At 35.2% G+C, this 19,316-nt stretch overlaps 1 protein-coding gene across 2 annotated transcripts; it reads right to left on the bottom strand.

Moving 5' to 3' along the window:
* Positions 1–6,171: 6,171 nt before the first annotated feature.
* On the bottom strand, positions 6,172–18,515 carry LOC108206299 (uncharacterized). Of its 2 annotated transcripts, none has more exons than XM_017376546.2 (11): positions 18,333–18,515; positions 15,850–16,009; positions 14,671–15,349; positions 14,499–14,583; positions 12,429–12,516; positions 10,156–10,337; positions 9,310–9,442; positions 8,915–9,051; positions 8,470–8,544; positions 6,834–6,989; positions 6,172–6,648 (listed from the first exon to the last, which is right to left on the bottom strand). In XM_017376546.2, the coding sequence occupies exons 2-10, from the start codon at positions 15,989–15,991 to the stop codon at positions 6,834–6,836; spliced, it is 1,677 nt and encodes a 558-aa protein (XP_017232035.1). In that variant the 5' UTR covers positions 15,992–16,009; positions 18,333–18,515; the 3' UTR covers positions 6,172–6,648. The 2 variants fall into 2 exon arrangements, with proteins under 2 accessions (XP_017232035.1, XP_017232036.1); XM_017376547.2 differs by having other exon boundaries at positions 6,900–6,989; positions 18,333–18,514.
* Positions 18,516–19,316: the final 801 nt, after the last annotated feature.

Here is a 19,316-nt window from a genome sequence, read left to right as displayed (position 1 = left end):
ATTCTAATATTGTCTATAGACTTATATTAATAATTACTCTTTAATTAAGCGAAAAAAATTTATTGATGAAATATATTTTATATACAAGAAATCATCATTATTGATAAAATTAAAAACATAACATTTATCAACTAATTGAAAAATAGAAACACATTAGAAAATTCGAAAATAAGTCGATAACCCATTTTTCTTTTTCCTGATTCAGCTCTCGTGTTATTGTCAAAGTGTGCGAAGATGATTAGAATTTAATCGATAATAACCACATACTAATTGCAGTGAAGCTAGTTCTATTCTCAACCTCCCCTCCATGACAAACCAGACACACATCTATATAATCAAATTCATTTTTTTTCAAAACCCCAACATTGTTCCCCTGTCTCTCTATCTCTCTTTCCTTGAACCCTAGCAGTTGATTAGGGATCAAGGAAAGAGAGAAGACATGGCAAATATGTCCAAGAAGCAAAGCAATCGGTCCATATCGTGGTTTGATTCTCCAGACAGAGACAGAAAAAGAAGGATTGCAACGTACAAAATGTATGCTAAACAAGGGAAAGTAAAGACAACTTTCAACGAAGGAATTCGATGGATTAAACGCAAATGCAGCAACCTTTTGCATCATTATTAATCTTCTTCATTTCTTCATGCACGCATGCATGCAAAAATTGCAATTTTGTTCCTTTCTTTTTCTTTTTTGACAAATAATCATCACATGTTTTCAGTTTCGGAGTCGGAGTTTGTCCCGCAACTCCTTAACATGTATTATGTTTCTTCTAAATGAAATCATTGATGATGTTGTTGTTGAGGTACGTGTGTCCCTGCAATCGAAACCCGTCGATTTCGAATCAAGCTAAAATAATTAAAATGGAATATATATAAGCAAGCAATGAAATTTTGATAAGCGGTCAATTTCAAATTTTGTCCATATACATTTTGAACAGGCTCAGGTTCAGATCGCCTATCCTGCCAGGCATAACTATTACTGTTAAGCTAGGTGTTACAAAATAATATACTCAGTATATTCAGTTAGTTGTACAGCTGTAATAGTAAGTCTATAAATAGCCTTCTAGTGTTAGTTGCTCTGTAGCTTTTCTTTTCATCACTACTCTGTAACAAACTTTGTGCAATGTAACAAACAGTTCAGCTCCAGCCTCTCTGTTTGACATGGTATCAGAGCCATTCCTTCCTTCCTTCCGCTACACAATTCTCTCTCTCTCGTTCGATCTCTCTTTCTCGCTACAGTTAGTAATCTCTCTCCTTACACAGTAATCTCTCTTTCTCGCTACGTTTAGTAATCTCTTCGCACAATAATCTCTCTCGGTACAGTAATCGTCTCTCTCAAGCTAGGTTTTGAGAAGTTCAGATCTCTAGCTTTGTTGTTGTTACTTAAGTGCTTTAATCTGCTTGATTTACACTCGATCGCTGTGATTTCGAACGAGTTGTAAGTGTGATAATGGCGTATGCTGCTGCTGTTACTGGCGCAAATTCAGGTGCTACAAATGCTACTGTTGTGGATGTCAATCATCCTTATTACATACAAAATTCTGATAATCCAGGTATTCCTCTGGTTACTGAGTTACTTACAGATCAGAATTATTCTCAGTGGTGTAGATCTACTTCGCGAGCTCTATCTGCTAAAATGAAATTAGGTCTGATTGATGGATCATTGCCTAAACCGCAACTTACATCTCCTCAGTATGCTCTGTGGTCTAGATCCAATGATATGGTTGTATCGTGGTTGTTAAATTCCATAACTGCTGAAATTAGGAATAGTGTTGACTATTTTGATACAGCGAAAGAGATTTGGGATGATCTTGCTGTTCGATTTTCACAATCAAACATGCCTAAGTTTTTCCAGTTACGCAAAGATATCTGTTCCATTAGTCAAGGAAATATGACTATTACTGCTTATTTCACTAAGTTCCGCACATTACTTGTTGAACTTGATAATCTTGATCCTATGCCTAAGTGCAATTGTCCAGATATTACTCAGAAATTGGAGCAATATGAGGAAAAGATCAAGCTGAGTCAGTTTTTAATGGGACTTAATGATCAATATACTGCAGTTCGAGGTCAATTGTTAATGTTAAAGCCTACACCTACTCTCAGTCAAGTCTTCTCTCTTCTGTTACAAGAGGAATCTCAACGAGATTTTGCCAAAATAACTGCTTCTCCACTTGCTGAGAGTATGGCCTTGAATGTGAAATATAACAGTCTGGCTAAATTCAAGACCTCACCTGGCACAAACAGTCAAAAGAAATCCACAGCTGATTCTGCAAACATGTTCTGTGACTATTGTCAGAACTCTGGTCATCTCAGAGACAAATGTTTTTGTCTTCATGGCTATCCTGAGTGGCACAGGTTACATGGTAAACCAAAGCCAAAGCCAAGGAAATTGAATACATCTGCTGGTAAATCAGCTGCTCAAGTGTCAAGCCTTCCTTCTACTTCTGTTAACACAACTATGGACACACCAACAACTGTGCATGAGTCTGGTGTGTTCTCTGATGCTCAATGTCAACAATTGTCAAAAATGATTCATGATACTCTCAGACAGAACAATACTTGGTCTCAATCTGCACCAACAGCTCATATGACTGGTATCTCTGGTCCTTTTCACTCTAAATATGCATGTTCTATTGTATCTGTTAACTCAGTTCTATCTCCATCCAATGGTGCTCACTATACTTGGATCATTGATTCTGGTGCAACCAATCACATAACCTGTCACAAACATTTACTTCATAATCCTAAACCACTTCAGGCTGATCTTTACTTGCCAGATGGTAAAACTGTGGCCATCACACACAGTGGCACTGTATATTTGACTCAGGATATTACTCTATTCAATGTCTTGTGTGTACCTGCATTTAACTGCAACTTAATCTCTGTACATCACTTGACAGTTAACTCTACTAATGTCATTGTTTTCTCTGGCACTTCTTGTATGTTGCAGGACCCTACTTCGAGGCAGGAGAGGGAGATTGGTAAACTGCAAGACAACCTTTACAAACTTTATATTCCCAACAAATTTCAACCAGCAAACTGCATCTCTAGAGCAAGTTGTAACACTGTACTCAGTACTAAAGATGTTATAGTCTGGCACAATAGGTTGGGGCATCCTTCTACGGAAGTGTTAAATAAAATTTCTGTAGTACAATCCCATTCCCTCAACTTTAATGACTGTGATGTGTGTCACTATTCTAAGCAACACAGAAAACCTTTTCCTACTAGTCATCATCAAACTCTTGCATGCTTTGATTTGATTCATCTTGATGTTTGGGGGCCATATCGTACGGTTACTCACAACAATTATAGTTACTTCTTAACTATTGTCGATGATTTTTCAAAAGCCACATGGGTGTTTTTATTTTCTCACAAAACACAAGTTCCTGTGTTGATAAAACAGTTTTTGGCATATGTCACCACCCAGTTTCATACTACTGTCAAAACAGTAAGATCTGACAACGGCACTGAGTTTACCAACTTTGACATTCAAAATTACTTTAAAGATGCTGGGATTATTCATCACACATCTTGTCCTGCTAGTCCTCAACAAAACGGCACTGTTGAGCGGAAACATCAACATCTGCTCAACATTGCACGTGCGTTGAAGTTTCAATCAAAGTTGCCAAATAAATTCTGGGGTGATTTTATTCTCACAGCAACTCATATCTCAAATCTGCTTCCTGTCCGTAGTCTTAACTACAAAACACCATTTGAGCTACTGTATAAGACACCACCCACTTACTCTTATCTACGATCCTTTGGTTGTCTTTGTTATGCTACAAATCTTCATGTTACTGATAAATTTCAGTCCAAAGCAGTCAAGGGAATCTTTATTGGATATCCATTTGGGAAAAAGGGTTATAAAGTTTATGATCCTCAACAAAAGAAATGTATCTATTCTCGAGATGTTTCTTTTGTTGAAAATGTATTTCCTTATCCTTCATCATCCACTGCTCAACCTGACTTGTCTGCTATGTATCCAGCTATTCCTGTATGTCAGGAAGACAACTCTGTTTCTACAACCATACCTACCCAAACTGTAGCTGAGTCATCTATTACTGAGTCTTCATCTACACAGCCTGTAACTGAGCTACCTACCACAGCCCATACATCACCTTCTACTCAACCCACACCACCTGTTACAAGACCTATTCGTCAAAAGCAACTACCTGCCAGATTTAAAGATTTTACTGGCCTACCAGTATCCAATGCAGTTTTACCAAAATCTCTCAACTCCTCAGGGTCTGCAACAGGTATGTCTTCTAACTTGATAAGCTTTCCTATTCAAACTCATCTGAGTTATGATGCCTTTACTCCCAAATATCAGTCATATCTGAACTCCATGACTCAAATTCCAACTCCTTACACATTTAACCAAGCTGCTGCTAATCCTCACTGGTTCAAAGCCATGAAAACTGAGCTTGATGCACTGGAGGATAATGATACATGGGAGCTGGTTTTAAAGCCTCCTAATCAACATATTGTTGATTGTAGATGGTTATTCAAGGTCAAATATTTACCTGATGGCACTGTGGAACGTTACAAGGCCCGACTTGTGGCCAAAGGGTTCACTCAAACTCAAGGGGTGGATTATTTTGAAACATATGCACCTGTTGCTAAGATGATTACAGTTCGACTCTTCCTTTCAGTTGCAGCAACAAAGAATTGGAATGTATCGCAGTTAGATGTCACTAATGCGTTCTTACATGGGGATCTCAAGGAGACAGTTTATATGAAGCCACCACCTGGTTATGCATTTTTATCATCCAAGTGTCCTGGAGATATCTCATCATATGTGTGCAGGCTCAAGAAGTCTCTGTATGGCCTCAAACAGGCACCTCGTTGCTGGTTTGTTAAATTTGCTGCTGCATTACTCAAGTATGGCTTTCAACAATCTCTCAGTGATAGTAGCCTATTCACTTTCAAAGTTGATACTGCATTTGTGGCCATACTTGTGTATGTTGATGACATATTGATCACTGGATCGTCTGAGAGTTTGATGGCAGATATTAAGCTGTATCTTCAAACCCAATTCAAAATTAAAGATCTTGGTCCTATTAGATATTTTTTGGGTATTGAAGTTGCACGTTCAACTCAAGGTTTCTATCTTAATCAACGTAAGTATGCATTGGATTTGTTGAGAGATACTGGTCTCACTGCAGCTAAACCTTCTGTCACTCCTATTGAGCAAAATCACAAACTGCTGAGCAACACATCTCCATTACTTTCTGCTGCTGACTCCTCCTCCTATCGTCAACTAGTAGGTCGTCTCATCTATTTAACGATAACCAGACCTGACTTGTCATACACTATTCATGTGCTGTCTCAGTTTATGAATGCACCTCGAGTTGATCATATGTATGCTGTATTTCGTGTGTTGCGTTTTATTAAGCAGTCCCCTGGTCAAGGACTTCTAATATCAGCTAATGCTCCTCTCAATCTCACTGCATTTTGTGATTCTGACTGGGGGGGCGATCCTGTGACTAGGCATTCATTGACAGGGTATTGTGTGTTACTGGGCAATTCAGTTGTGTCTTGGAAGTGCAAGAAACAACAGACTATCTCCAAGTCCTCTGCAGAGGCTGAGTATCGTGCCATGGCAGATACTTGTTGTGAGGTTATCTGGTTGGTAGCTGTTCTTAAAGACTTACTTGTCTATCCTCAACTTCCTATTCCATTTTATTGTGACTCAAAGTCTGCAATCTACATTGCTTCAAATCCTGTATATCATGAGCGCACCAAACATATAGAGATAGATTGTCATCTGGTTAGAGAAAACTTTGCCAAGGGTTTGTTGAAGCCATTTCATATCTCTACTACTCTTCAGCCAGCTGACATGTTCACAAAGGCAATTGGTGCTGCTCAGCTTACTTCTCTCAGCTCCAAGTTGAATGTCTGTAATCTATTTCAGCCATCCAACTTGAGGGAGGATGTTAAGCTAGGTGTTACAAAATAATATACTCAGTATATTCAGTTAGTTGTACAGCTGTAATAGTAAGTCTATAAATAGCCTTCTAGTGTTAGTTGCTCTGTAGCTTTTCTTTTCATCACTACTCTGTAACAAACTTTGTGCAATGTAACAAACAGTTCAGCTCCAGCCTCTCTGTTTGACAATTACATAATTATATTATAACATTATATAGGTAATTAATAAATTTGTAAGGATTGAAGTTTTTGAAAACGAAGCAGGCATAATTAAATTATAACATTATATAAGTATGTAACAAATCTGTAATAATCAAAGCTTTTGAAAACGAACCACCGAATTTTCCAACAAGATACTGGAAACAGTTTCAGCAAATTTCTTCACATATTGAAGATGAGAATGCAGTATGATTTGCTTCATACTTAAGTTCCTCAAAACAACTTTGATCCAGCTTTCAGTAACCTGCAAATTACACTACTTGCCACACTTCTGACATTCCAGTATCTTGACAAAGAAAATGGCCATTATATACACAAGTGCCATGTCCTATTCTCGGAAAATGTCAGAAATGGCAACTGCGAGTTAAAGGACTAAGAAGACTATGTATCCCGACTGACTGTATATATCTATCCAACTTAACTTGTAGATTTCTTGGTTCTTCAAGCTGATTCCATCTGCTTTACTGGTTCATCCACAGGACGTACCTTTACCAATCCCTACAAGAATCATTTAAAAAAACATGGAATCTATCAGCCTAAATAATGATTGTAAACTAAACTATATATTTTATCTACATTCTTATCAAATTGTGTACCCGTGACATACTCTCGGACATTCAGATATGTGCAAAGATACTCGACGATTATTGCATAAATCATGCAAATTTTTTAATATCCGGTACCTAGACACATATTCGGCACTTCCAAGAGAGTCCGGGGACCATAGGACCACAATAAATTCTACTTACAATGTGTGCTTTCCACCCCTGTGGTGATTGTCCCCGGAAATGTGCAAATATATGAATGAGCACAACAGCGTCAAGAGCAGCATATTCCAACTGAAATTGTTCACATAAATAAATATGTCATTAGAATAGCAAGTGAATAATTATGCAACTTTTGCTAATAGCTGATGAAAAGTCACAAAAGCATTGTTTTAGATTAAAGATTAAGTTTACGAATTGAACTACCAAGTTAACCAAGCCCGCAATTTCAAAAAGGAACTAGTCTCAGAATTTACACTTTTTTGAATATTTAATTTAATTACAAACATTGTATTTACGTCTTCCTATGTTTTATTCTGTTAAAAATCTAGCTTACATTTCTTACAGGCAGAAGGACCTGTGGATACAACATACAAGTATTATGATGAATGCTTTTACAGTTATTGAATTAAGATATTTCATTGCACCGTCCATAAAAGCTCAATTTTTTGTGCAAAAGCAAATTATATGCTAAGTAGATCAGTAGTCCCCGGCCAGATGCCCAGTTATATTATAATATTATTTTCTTAAAACTTTTATTAAAAATTAGAATATTTATTAGTGATGTATGTTGATTTGATAATAATTATTTTAATCAATATTATAATTTATTAGAAAATGTTCTAAAAAATTATTTTGATTAATGGATCAAAATACCTATATAAGTGTTCAAAAGTTAAGCTATACTATATAAAAAATAGAAAGTACTGCACAAATTAAAAATATAAAATAATCTTTATTAAATAATATGAAATAAATTGATATGTGTAAATAATACTGAGAGAAAACAGTGAGAAATAAGGAGAGAGAATTAGTGGAGGATGTGAGGGAATTAATGGAGTATAAAAAGATATAGAGATAATTGTTTAAAATTTAGAGTTTAATAAGGAATTGACACATGAGCATGCTGATGTCATCCATTTTATTAGAGAATAATATAGAAGTTTGGACGACATTAGCTGTATTTTGTTTTAGTAACAGAGAAGATAGAAGAAAGGATAAACAAGACCACCTCAGTAATGAAAGAACTATGACAAGCAGTGTTGAGTTCTGTGCTTGTCAAGCACAGAACTCAACACTACCACAGCAGTTCCTAACATGAAGAAGACAGGATGGCACCATGACGAAGCAGAGAAAGAATACTTGATCCCCAACCATGTATAGGACCTTATTTATAATTCACTTATTCAAGGGAGACAACCTAATCTGCATTTTCTTATTGTCTTTACATCTCCCCGCCTTTCAAAACATCCCAAAGGTGACCACCCAGCTAATATGACTTGCAGCTCTAAATTTTTTCAGGAGACAATAAGCAGGTACATACTTATCTTCCTAGGAAAGTTCCCATTGCAGAAATGCAAGCATGTGCTTAGAACAGGGAACACGCTTTCTTTGTTTCTTAATTACGACATCACAAACCATAGTATCCTACTCACCACAGACTTTTTCTGGCTTTTAATGGAATTTTATTGGTAATTGAACTGCATATTTTCACATAATCCCTAAACAACAATGAGATTAATAAATCGTAATATAAAATATGACATGACAATACCTGATTTGGAGTTAGAGGGCGTTGCTCCCAATCACTATTTCGTCTTGTCTTGTTTAGTTCAGCTCCCAAGATTTTCTGATTTATCCAAATACAAATAGTTCGTTTTTTTTAAAATCAGAGATAAATACCAGTACGATATTGAAGCAAAACCAGCTCATAGAGGAAGGTTATAGATAATGAAATGATGACTAAAAAAAAAAAATTGTCATGAAGGTATGTTCTCAGAATCTATATTGAACACCGAGTACATGTCTGACCCTCTACACTCTGTATATGAGCATGGACATTGGACATCATCTTGTGCCAAAAGATGCCAAGTGTTTAAAATATTGTTAAGGATACTGGCAAACATATCTATGTTGAACAAATCGAGCCAAATAAGAGTAACATAGGTTGCTAGAATTGTAAAGACCAAATTTGAGAGCATATGTGCCTTAGAAGTTACCTTTGTCAAGCCAGAAAGACCGCCCCGAGGTTCATTAAACAGATTCTGAATATCCAGTAACATCTCATAGTGCTTGAAACACTCCAGAGATTCATAAGAACGAGCTAGTTGTTTCGCATCACACTGGAAGTTATAACCTACAGATTCAAAGGAAATAAACAAATAGGCAATGTGATCAGAATATGTACCTCTTAGAAACTTTGACCGTCCATCTCTCTACCAGTGTCACATTCATAAGGAGTCAGTATGGTAGTACTCATTAAAAATACTACAGAACTGACTTAGGTTGGTAAAACAATATAGATCTTTGATCTGAAACTAAATCGATTTATGTTCCATTTTTTTTATTTTTGAAAACCATTATTTATATGAGGGTGGGAGATTGCTATATATACCAAGCTTTAAAACTTTTGAAGAACGAAATATGCGGGTCAAACAATTGTCCAAAACTTCCGGTACATCTTCAAACAACTTTATCAAGTCCAAGATATGGACCATCTTTTCTGAAGCAATTTGAATGATAGAAACCTGTGCATAAAACATAATAATCAGTTATAAATAGTACGAAAGACATTAAAAAAAGGCTTATTTCAGAAGAGAGACATATAATTATGATCAAGCGTTAACACCACAATGCCTGCATGTTTCAGGAGGCTAATATCCTCTACAAATAAGCTATTCAAGTAAATTCTGCTGATTCGTCCAGAATAATTTGCTGAAATAAAATGCTTGAGAAGCCTAATGTAGAAGATAAACTAGTAAATGAAAACGACAGGAGGTAATAATCACAAGGAGATAAGCAATACAACATATTATAGTTTACAATTGTATTTACTCGCATAGGAAGAAATGAAAAAAGTCGAGGACCACAAAGCATAACAATATGTAGAATAAAACGGAATCAAGTTGATAAGAAATGCAAGCAACACAAATAGATTAAGCATCGCTAGAGGATGGAAGGAGATCAGAACTATGCAGAACAGACTCATAAAATTAGTAAAGGCACCACATTGGAATTGTAAATTTTTCAATACATTATAATTATTATAAATGTGCAGCTAATAATTGTTTTTTTTGTCTTATGCCTGATTGGGGATTTCTGCATGCTTTTTTACAAGTCAGTAGCAATGTCACGATGTTATAAAAATAAAAGTATGAAATATAATAAATAAATCAAGGATTAAAAGATATATAGTAGCAAGAACAATTATGTACTGGCATTTAATAAGTATATGATGTACCTTAGGCTTTTTGCCTTTTTCATAAACAGGTTTCCATTCACAATCAATGCCAATGACTTTGCACCCCTCGATGTGGCATGTAGCATCACGCAAACCACTGACATCGTCAACCCATTTGATGCCATCCAGTGCCAGTTCATTAAGATCAAAAAAACGAGTTTTTGGAAGGCTCGCCTGCAGTTCTGCAGCACAGCAGAACATACTGGTTAGATGTGTTTCGGTTAGAATGTAAACCTGACTATTCATAAAGACTGTGGAACTAGAGAAACTTGCGACTTAAATATAAAATTCAACAGCACTAGAGAACCAGAGTTCGCAGAATCAGTAAGAAGCTTAAGATTTAGTCAACTCGAGAAAAAAAACCCTTGTTTTTTCTCCTCCCAACAACAAAGAAGATCATATATATATATATATGTGTGTGTGTGTGTGTGTGTGTGTGTGTGTGTGTATGGATCGCGCTCAAGAGAGAACCAATGTTTAAAATAGAACCAACCACTAAGGTTCTGCTGCAGAACCCTATATTTTACATAGATTTTCAGGATCTAAATCTAAATACATGTTTTTATGCATTGTTGTGTGTGTTCAAAAGTAATTTCAAAATATAATACATAAATAAGACATTTTTTTCATTTGCAGTTCTGCTGCAGAACCCAAACTAATACTAAAAGTAAAGTAAGGGTTCTAAGGGTTCTATGGCTAATAATGCTACGTGGAACATGACCCATATGTGTGTATATATATATATATGTGTATATATATATATGTATGTATATATATAGAGAGAGAGTCTTACTCCACTACAAACCATCGTATTTTACAAACTAAAAATTCAGCTGCAATATCACTAAATTCTGAATACAATATCACTAAAATTTTAACCAACCCCACCTCCACCTCCACCTCCATTTTATCTAACTCCACTTCCATCTTCCCCAACTCCACCTCCACTTCCGGCAACTCCATGTCCGCCGCTCTCTCCACATCTGCCGCCGCCTGCGGCCCCATTCACGTCATCCAAGCCTCCATCTCCACCACCACCACCGCCACCGCCATCATCACTAGAATCAACAAACAAGAACAGATCTAGAGGTTTGCATCAAGTTCTGGAGATTTTAACGAATATCACTAATTTCTACAGCGAATATCACTAATTTCTAAAGCGAATATCACTAAAATGTACAGCTGATATCACTAACTCGTACACCAGAATAGCTACGCTTTCTGTAAGTATATCAATAGCAGGTGGCAGGCGTGGCAGAGGAGGTGATGATGATGGTGAATGGGAAACAGTGACATGGGTGGAAGTGGAAGTGTCGGCACTCGGCTGAGATGTGGTAGCAGAGGTGGAGAGAGATGAAGTGGGTTTGATGGAAGAGATAAGGTGGAGTTGTTGGGTTGTATAAAAGGAAAGGTTTTTAGTTTTTATTTTAAGAATGGTTTGTATTTGATCATGAGTCTATATATATATATATATATATATATATATATATATATATATATATATTGAAAAAAGAAGAACACATAGATAAAGGTGGGTGTTTACAAATAGTAGAACATCGATGAGAAACAAAGTACATACTGGCCTTGTTTACTAGTCTTTTTTTCTTGTAATTATATTAGATGTTTTTGGATCAGGCCGTGAATTTTGACTTCATTAAATGATGCACAATTTGTAGATCATTGGCTTTGTGGGGTATACTCAGTGCATTCTTCCTTAAGCTTTGCATACTTCACTATACTCAAGTCATTTTAGTGATTTAGCATATTTCTTTAGAGAGAAAGAGAAACCATACCAGAACAACTCGAAGGGTTCAATGGAGGATAAAAATCACTGAGGGAATACTTGTAATTGTTCTTTATTCCACACATAATTGGGTTATTCTAGTGACCAAATAAATTCTCCAAAGAGAGGGCTCTGACTAGCAAAACGAAAACCGTTACAATGGATCAAAATTACCAATTACGGAATGCATTTGCTTTAGTAGGCGTGCTACACTGATTACTACATTTGCACACATATTATTATAATTATTATCTCCATGAAAATGGTGGTGTTTTTATTGGAGTAAGAGATATATCACGGAAAAAGGTATTCGTGGGTGAGTCCTGGAGGTGTTCACATAAGTAACTTCTAGTTGCCCATTTGGATAGGGGTTATGGAAGTCAACTCTTGGGGTTGGGAGTTATCTAAAGGAAGCTTTTTGAGGGTGACAGATGCAATACAAAGTGTTTTAAAATGCAGGTATAACAAGATAAAGGAAAATTCAACATACCATCAAGATTTGCAAAACCTTCAAGCGCGTGGCGCTCACGAAGCTCTTCAGCTTTTTCAAAGTAACCAGCTTCCATTGCCAGATAAACCTTTCATAGTAGTTTTTCAATAGAAAAAGTGGAAGTTATTTGTCCAAGTATAGCATCAAATTTCAAGGTAGACCTACTTATTTAAACAATAATAGGTATTATCCCTATTTTTTCTCATAGAAATCATCTACAAAAACATACATCATAGGTGCGTGAAAATACTTGACGCTTCAATTTAAATACATCAATAAGGAGAATTTGAGTATAGTTATCTCCAACCTTACTGGAATGGTCAACAAATTGGCAGTGGAGATAGAAGGAACTTGAGTTCCAATTTTTCCACCTCCACTGATTTTAACAATTATGCGCTATTGTACAAAAATCAACTAGAAAAGTGATGATTGGATCAACTGATCAAGTAATAACTGTAAACACACATGTATATTAAGTTCATTTAAAGCCATTGTATTACTGGAAAAAATATAAGAAATAATTGCACATACTAGTTAAGTGATAAACGAGTAAAAACTACTGAATCATGTAGCATGCAACTCAATATACAACAAACAAACAAGTATATCATCTGCTGTCCAATATTTGTGAAGAAATAAAACTTTAAATTAAGTATTTAAGAGGGAGTGATATATTATAAAGGAGTCCCTGCCTATCGTCAAATATTTTAGGATTGCTAATAAAGAAGTTGACAAATTGGGAAAGTCAGATCAACTTCTGAACTTCAAGATGATCAACAAATGTAAAACAAACAAAAATTAAACTCAAGATTATAACATATAAGAATACATTACCACTCTAATTTCTATTTCTAGTATTTGCTAACGCGCTCCCTCTATTTAAATTTATGTTATCTTTAATCTATGTTCTGAAATCATCAGAACACAACAAAATTAGCATAGAAAATCTTTGACCCCAATGTTAAAAAGGGATATTTGCAGTAATAAACGTAGAAATCATTTACTACAACATTCAGCGTGTAATCAGAACATATTGTTAAGAAAGGTAATTCCTCCTTCCTATTTTTATTGTCCCCGTTTCCGATTTCATTTGTCCCAAAAATAGTGTCCAAATCTAATAATATGGTAGATTAATAACTCTCTTCCTCTTGTACTCCTAAAGAATTTTCATTACTTATAAAGAGAATAATATGAAAACATATTGTTTTCATACTACAAACTTAAAAGAGAATATAAATCGACTCACTTCTGTAAACATCAAATGCCAATTCTGAAAACTGGTATACAGAAACAAAATCAACTTTTAACGTGAACACATAAAGAAGAGTTAGACAAGAGCTTCTTTACTGTTGCAAAAGAAAAACAAGCCTGTCCATCTCTATGTGCTTAAATCTAGAATTCTTTGGAACACTTTTCCAAGAAGATTGTTATTTCTGGTCCTCACCCTCTCAACTTCAATTCCCAAACCTGGATTAGACCTCCAGACTCATTATCCAAGTAGATCGAAAAAATCAAATTTGGTGAAAGAGTTTACAGTAAAAGTTTTTGAAAGGTAGGCTCCAAATTTACAATAGGCAATGTGAATGAGAGATTTATTAATGACTACAAATTTACTCAGCAGTTATTTTTAAAGGGTAAGCTTGGAAAAAAATATATGCTATTTTAGGAAGTTATCAATTTATATAATTTGATTGAATACAATATGGATTTTAATTAGCGGACAAGAATAATGGGACGGAGTGAGTATTTATTAAATGTAAAGTATGTCTGTTTGAGTTATACATCACTTCAAATTTCTCAATATGGAGTATCACACAAACTTTTCCTATTTTAACCATCAGAGTTCTAAAAAAACATTACTTGTGACGAACAATGATTTTTCTTTGTGATTCACAATGTACTTGTGCAATTTAATAGAAAGTATATAAAAATATATGTAAAAACATATGTGATTAATACATAAATTACAAAAACTCGTGCTTTTGAACTGTAAAAAAGAAAACCAAAGTCTTATACTGAGACATTAAAATGAAGCAAAGCTGAAGAGATAATTATATAAAAGATGAATACCAAATATTCAAGATGTTGCTTGTTCTTATTTGTTCTTTCCTCAGCAATGTCCCACAATCCCTTTTCTGCGAATTTCTTAATGGAGCTGCATTTTGGAAGACACGTTATTAGGACTGAAACATAAATTTTGAAAACCAAAACGTGAAACAGCACAATATGAGACTTTAGTTACCTTTCTTTGCCCTTGTGATAGGCTTCTGGAAATTCATCTTTCAGACTGTTGTTTCTTATGACATTGTATGCATTTTTTAGCATTGAGCGATCAAGGTATTCTTGGACAAGGACACATAACATTGGCTTTCCCATAAAAGCTGCCCACTTTTCGGCAGCAGTATATTCTTTATGCTCCATCATTTTAAGCAAAAATGCCTCTCCGAACTGGCAGAAACCGAAATGTTCCAGCAAAGTGACAGCTGTCATATATGACTTGGACTCTACCAAATTAAGGATATATTGCTTAATAAATTCTTTTGCTGCATTCAAATTGTTTTCATCCTTTACATCTGGATTGCAGATGACTTTTCCAATATCTTCCAGCTTAACATCAAACACTTCAAGTATCTTTATGAGAATCCTTTCGTCATGACCAATCCCCCCAACAGTGTTGAGAAACAATTTTGAGGCAAGGAACTTTGCTTCAAGCATATCCTCTTTAGTTGTTCCATTTATGAGAAAACGACGAAGGGCGGATATTAGTAAGTGACTGAATCCTTCGCAATGTGATTCAAATATAGGCAACACCAAGAGGCAGCGAGCGACAAATATAGCTGGTCCAGGTCTTGGAGCATTATATAAAACTTGATGGACTGTTTGCTGAAGAGAACGAAATTTCATTGTTGCCTTGCATTTGCCTGTCAAATAAAAGAACAAATTGAAAACTTTATGGATCTTCTATTCAGCAAATCAAAGGTAAATAATGTCTATGTACTGCTTCCGAGCCACTTTATTGGTCCGCATGGCCCATATATTACTATGATCCAAATTTTAGAAATATAAATATGGAATATGTAAATTATATACATATACAATAGTAGGAAGATGTTTATATACATAAACATGTCATTTTGGATACACTTAAGCATGTATAAAAAAGGAACTGGCCAGATTTAAAAGGAGTTGCAAATTGGGACGGGATAATATATTGTTTTCTCCACTTCCACACATATTTGAGAGCAGAAATTAAAACTTGATAGTTTAGTAACGTTGTTGCATACTTGAACAATCAAACCTCTCAAGGATAGAAGATCAATTCAAGTCATCAGTCAAAATAAAACAGCAAACGCACCACTATTAACAACTCCTTGATAAACATGCTCTTGACAGATATTCAAAGAGGATAAAAAAATTGTACCTCGAACGTAACACTCCTTTAGGAGATACAAAAACACCACAGGAGAAACATGGGTAAGATCAAAATAAGAATGTGTGCACATGGTTAATAACTGATGGGCTGCGTCACTGTTGTGCTCCTGAATGTTTCCATCCAAAGCCATGGCGAAATAATCAAGAACCTGAACAATGGAACGGAGGATGTTAAAAACACAAAACAATGTATTCTGACTTTTATCAACTGCATATATACTCCACATAAATTCATTTCTCCTAAAATTAATTGCCAACAAGCACTTAACATTAAAGTTATGCCAATTATGAGTCAGGGCATGTTCATTTCGTGTCTTGATAAGCAACTTTGCTGCATTTGATGGCTTAACATTGGTGGCAAAATAAGTTGCTTCCCATACAAACCTAATAATGGGGGTCTGACAGAAAAAAACAAGGTTCGCAAATGATCTATGGAGTGAAAACTGAAATGTAAGAGTCGCATGAAGAAAAGAGACACCACCAGAATTTGAAAGAACAGAAACCTTCTGGCACAATATTCATATTCATGCGCAGTGCAAGTGTCGAGAAGATTATGACTTTGACAAAAATGTATTCAATTATTTAGATCAAGGTGCGTACACTTTTAACTAAATCCAGCAATTAGAGCGTATAACATGGTTATCACGGCGGAAAGTCAAGGAAATATATTATGTAATTTAGGTTTCTAAGAGCAACTCCAATAGGGTTGCCAAGAGGTTGTTAATGCTTATGTGGCATAGCACTCTTGGTTGCCAACCTATTGGAGCTCCATGGTTGTCAAGAGGTTGCCTCTAAAGGTTGCCGAAAGTTGGCAACTTCCATATTTAGCTAAAAACAACTATTTTCCAAAAACTATATTTCACCTTATTCATTTATGTGATTGAAATAAGTTTATAATATTTATGTAGGGGACCACATGGGCAACTTTTATATTTGCCAACTATTGGAGTGTATTCTGCAAACAGGTTGCCAAAAATGATATGGAGGAGAGATACGGTAAAAACTAATATATGTAGTGAGTTGGCAAGGTTTGACAACTATTTTGGCAACATCTGTTGGAGATGCTCTAACACCTACCAAATGTGGTTGACTTGTGACAAACTGACAATAACAATGCATAATGGAAACATGTAGCAAACAAGAATGCAGAAGGGTCAAAATTGAACAACAGCAGAAAAACAGAGCAAACTGTAAAACAAAAGGTGCAGTTTTAATGCAGAAAACAGAAAATTATATAAAACATGTTGAACACAATTAGCTGCGGAGTTGTAATTAACAGAAGTACATAACAGAACACTCAACAGTCAACACAGACCAAATAAAATACAAAAACAGGCTAAACAGCAGAAATTAGAAATCCTGCAGAATGCAATACCTGCAGATTATAAAACTGCAGAATTTTGACTCTGCAGTCTGCAGATTTGGGCATTAAACCAGTGGATCTTGACAACTTTTGACCGGGTTTGGGTCAATTTTAAAACTAGTCGAGGATCCAAATGACTAGTCGACCCGAATAGTGGCCCAGTTGACAAGTCGGACAAAATATCAGTTTTTCTCTGTCGACTACCCATTCTCGACTAGTTGCGACTAGTCGAGCGTCGTGACAACCATGACGTATAATATATAGTGGAAACAATAACTTACACTGTGATTATATCACTCTCTAGACCCTTCTCCTTGTTTACTATCTTTTCTCTCAGGTAGCCTATAAACCAAGATAAATCAACTTCTAATAACTTTAGTTGAAATCACTTCTAAGCTTAAAGAAGTATTTTTCACCATTTTTACCCATTAACTAAAGATCGTTTCACACCCAACAAAAGTAACTATCACAATGTTCCTTTAAGATGTCATTGTGCAGCTTTACCTGTGGGATACGCATCTACCAATTTCGTACTCCGTACAATACGAGATACTTCACTGGTAAATGCATATCTTCAAAAAGACAAAACATAAATAAATTTTGATAAGCATTTTTCATGGAATACTCCACTACCATATGCATATCTCCTATAAATTAAAATACCCTACATGAAATGCGCCTAGAAAGGAGGGATGCTCACTCCCTGCATTGTACACTTGATTCTCGAGTCTCAAGCTTTCTTTTTAATAAATTAATGCAGTAAGTAGATGATTAATAAATCCCTTAACTAATGCAAAGGTTGTGTTTTTAAATAATTACTCCCTCCGTCCCCTTTTACATGTCCATTTTGATTTGGTGATCACCCACATAATTCACTATCTTCTACACTTGCCTCTACTTGTGCTAAATCTAAACCATGGAGGTAAAATTTATACAAAACAAAAAAAGTAGATGTTTTCAACTCACAAGTCACTAATATTTCACCCAACCAGCCCAAGAAAGTAAACGTATAAGCAAATTGAGTGTGAATAAAACAGTAGAAACTAGAGTTACAGTTCCATGACAATGAAGATGAGTGTTTATATAGATGACAATGAAGATGTATATACCTGAGAAATTTGATGGGTTTTCTTGAATCCGAGAAACACAAAACCCCTTTTCTCCGAGCAATGCTAGACTCGCTGTGTATGTTTTGCGGCGACGAGCATAAAATATGAATTGTTTTCTGGGATAATAAATAAGACTCAGCGATGTGTCTCTTTCGTATGACTGTACGACTGGGCTGGACTACTATAATTTCGCTTTTATTTTTTTTCCTTTTAGATAAGTACTATCCGACTTGTTGTGGGGCAGAGTAGATTTGGTCCACGGTTTATTTGCCGGTGGCATTTTTAAATTGGACCAGTATGATATTACGTAAAATTTGTTGAATCCGTAAAATATACTGCTTCTATGCTATATCGGTAAAACGAGTATGTTATTAATATTATAACTTGTTATAAATATAATATATCATTTTAATATGGTAATAAAAGATGTGTCGTCTTCTTGCAGATTTCTTATCAGCTTGTAGAGGTTCAACGAATATAAACATTTATAAGAGCTTTGATATAATTATAGACAAGTGAATAGTGCGATTAGAGTGTGATATTTTGAAGACATTATTTATATTTTTTTATTTTTAATATGTCAACTCAGTTTAGACTATAATTAGGCCTGGTATTGTATCACGACTTTTAATGACAAATTTTGGAAGGATGACTTTAATGGATTTTATAGACTTTTAATGAGTCTTGTTTAGACGATTATAATTGGGGCTAGTATTGTATCATGACTTTTAATGACAAATTTTGGAAGGACGACTTTGATGGATTTTATAGACTTTTAATGAGTCTTGTTGATTTCTTAAGATTTAAAAAAAAAAAATCATGACTCCTAAGACAATGACTTTTAAAAACTTTAACAGACTTTTTTTTAAAAATTCATGACTTTCAAATACTTTAATAGACTTTATTAAAATCACAAATAGCCTCTCTTAAACCCTCTTGACCTTTTGCTATACCCATTCGATCTTCTGCTATAACCCAAGTAGG

Source organism: Daucus carota, chromosome 2 (assembly GCF_001625215.2).
Source record: "Daucus carota subsp. sativus chromosome 2, DH1 v3.0, whole genome shotgun sequence".
Classification (NCBI taxonomy): domain Eukaryota; kingdom Viridiplantae; phylum Streptophyta; class Magnoliopsida; order Apiales; family Apiaceae; genus Daucus; species Daucus carota.
This window is presented reverse-complemented; position numbering and strand designations above follow the sequence as displayed.

Coding starts and splice junctions, on each gene's coding strand:
- LOC108206299 (XM_017376546.2), bottom strand. CDS start 15,991: ATGGCTTTGGATGGAAACATTCAGGAGCACAACAGTGACGCAGCCCAT. Junction 15,350..15,849: donor AAAGGAGTGTTACGTTCGAG/GTACAATTTTTT, acceptor TTTATTTGACAG/GCAAATGCAAGGCAACAATG. Junction 8,545..8,914: donor GTCTTTCTGGCTTGACAAAG/GTAACTTCTAAG, acceptor TGGATAAATCAG/AAAATCTTGGGAGCTGAACT.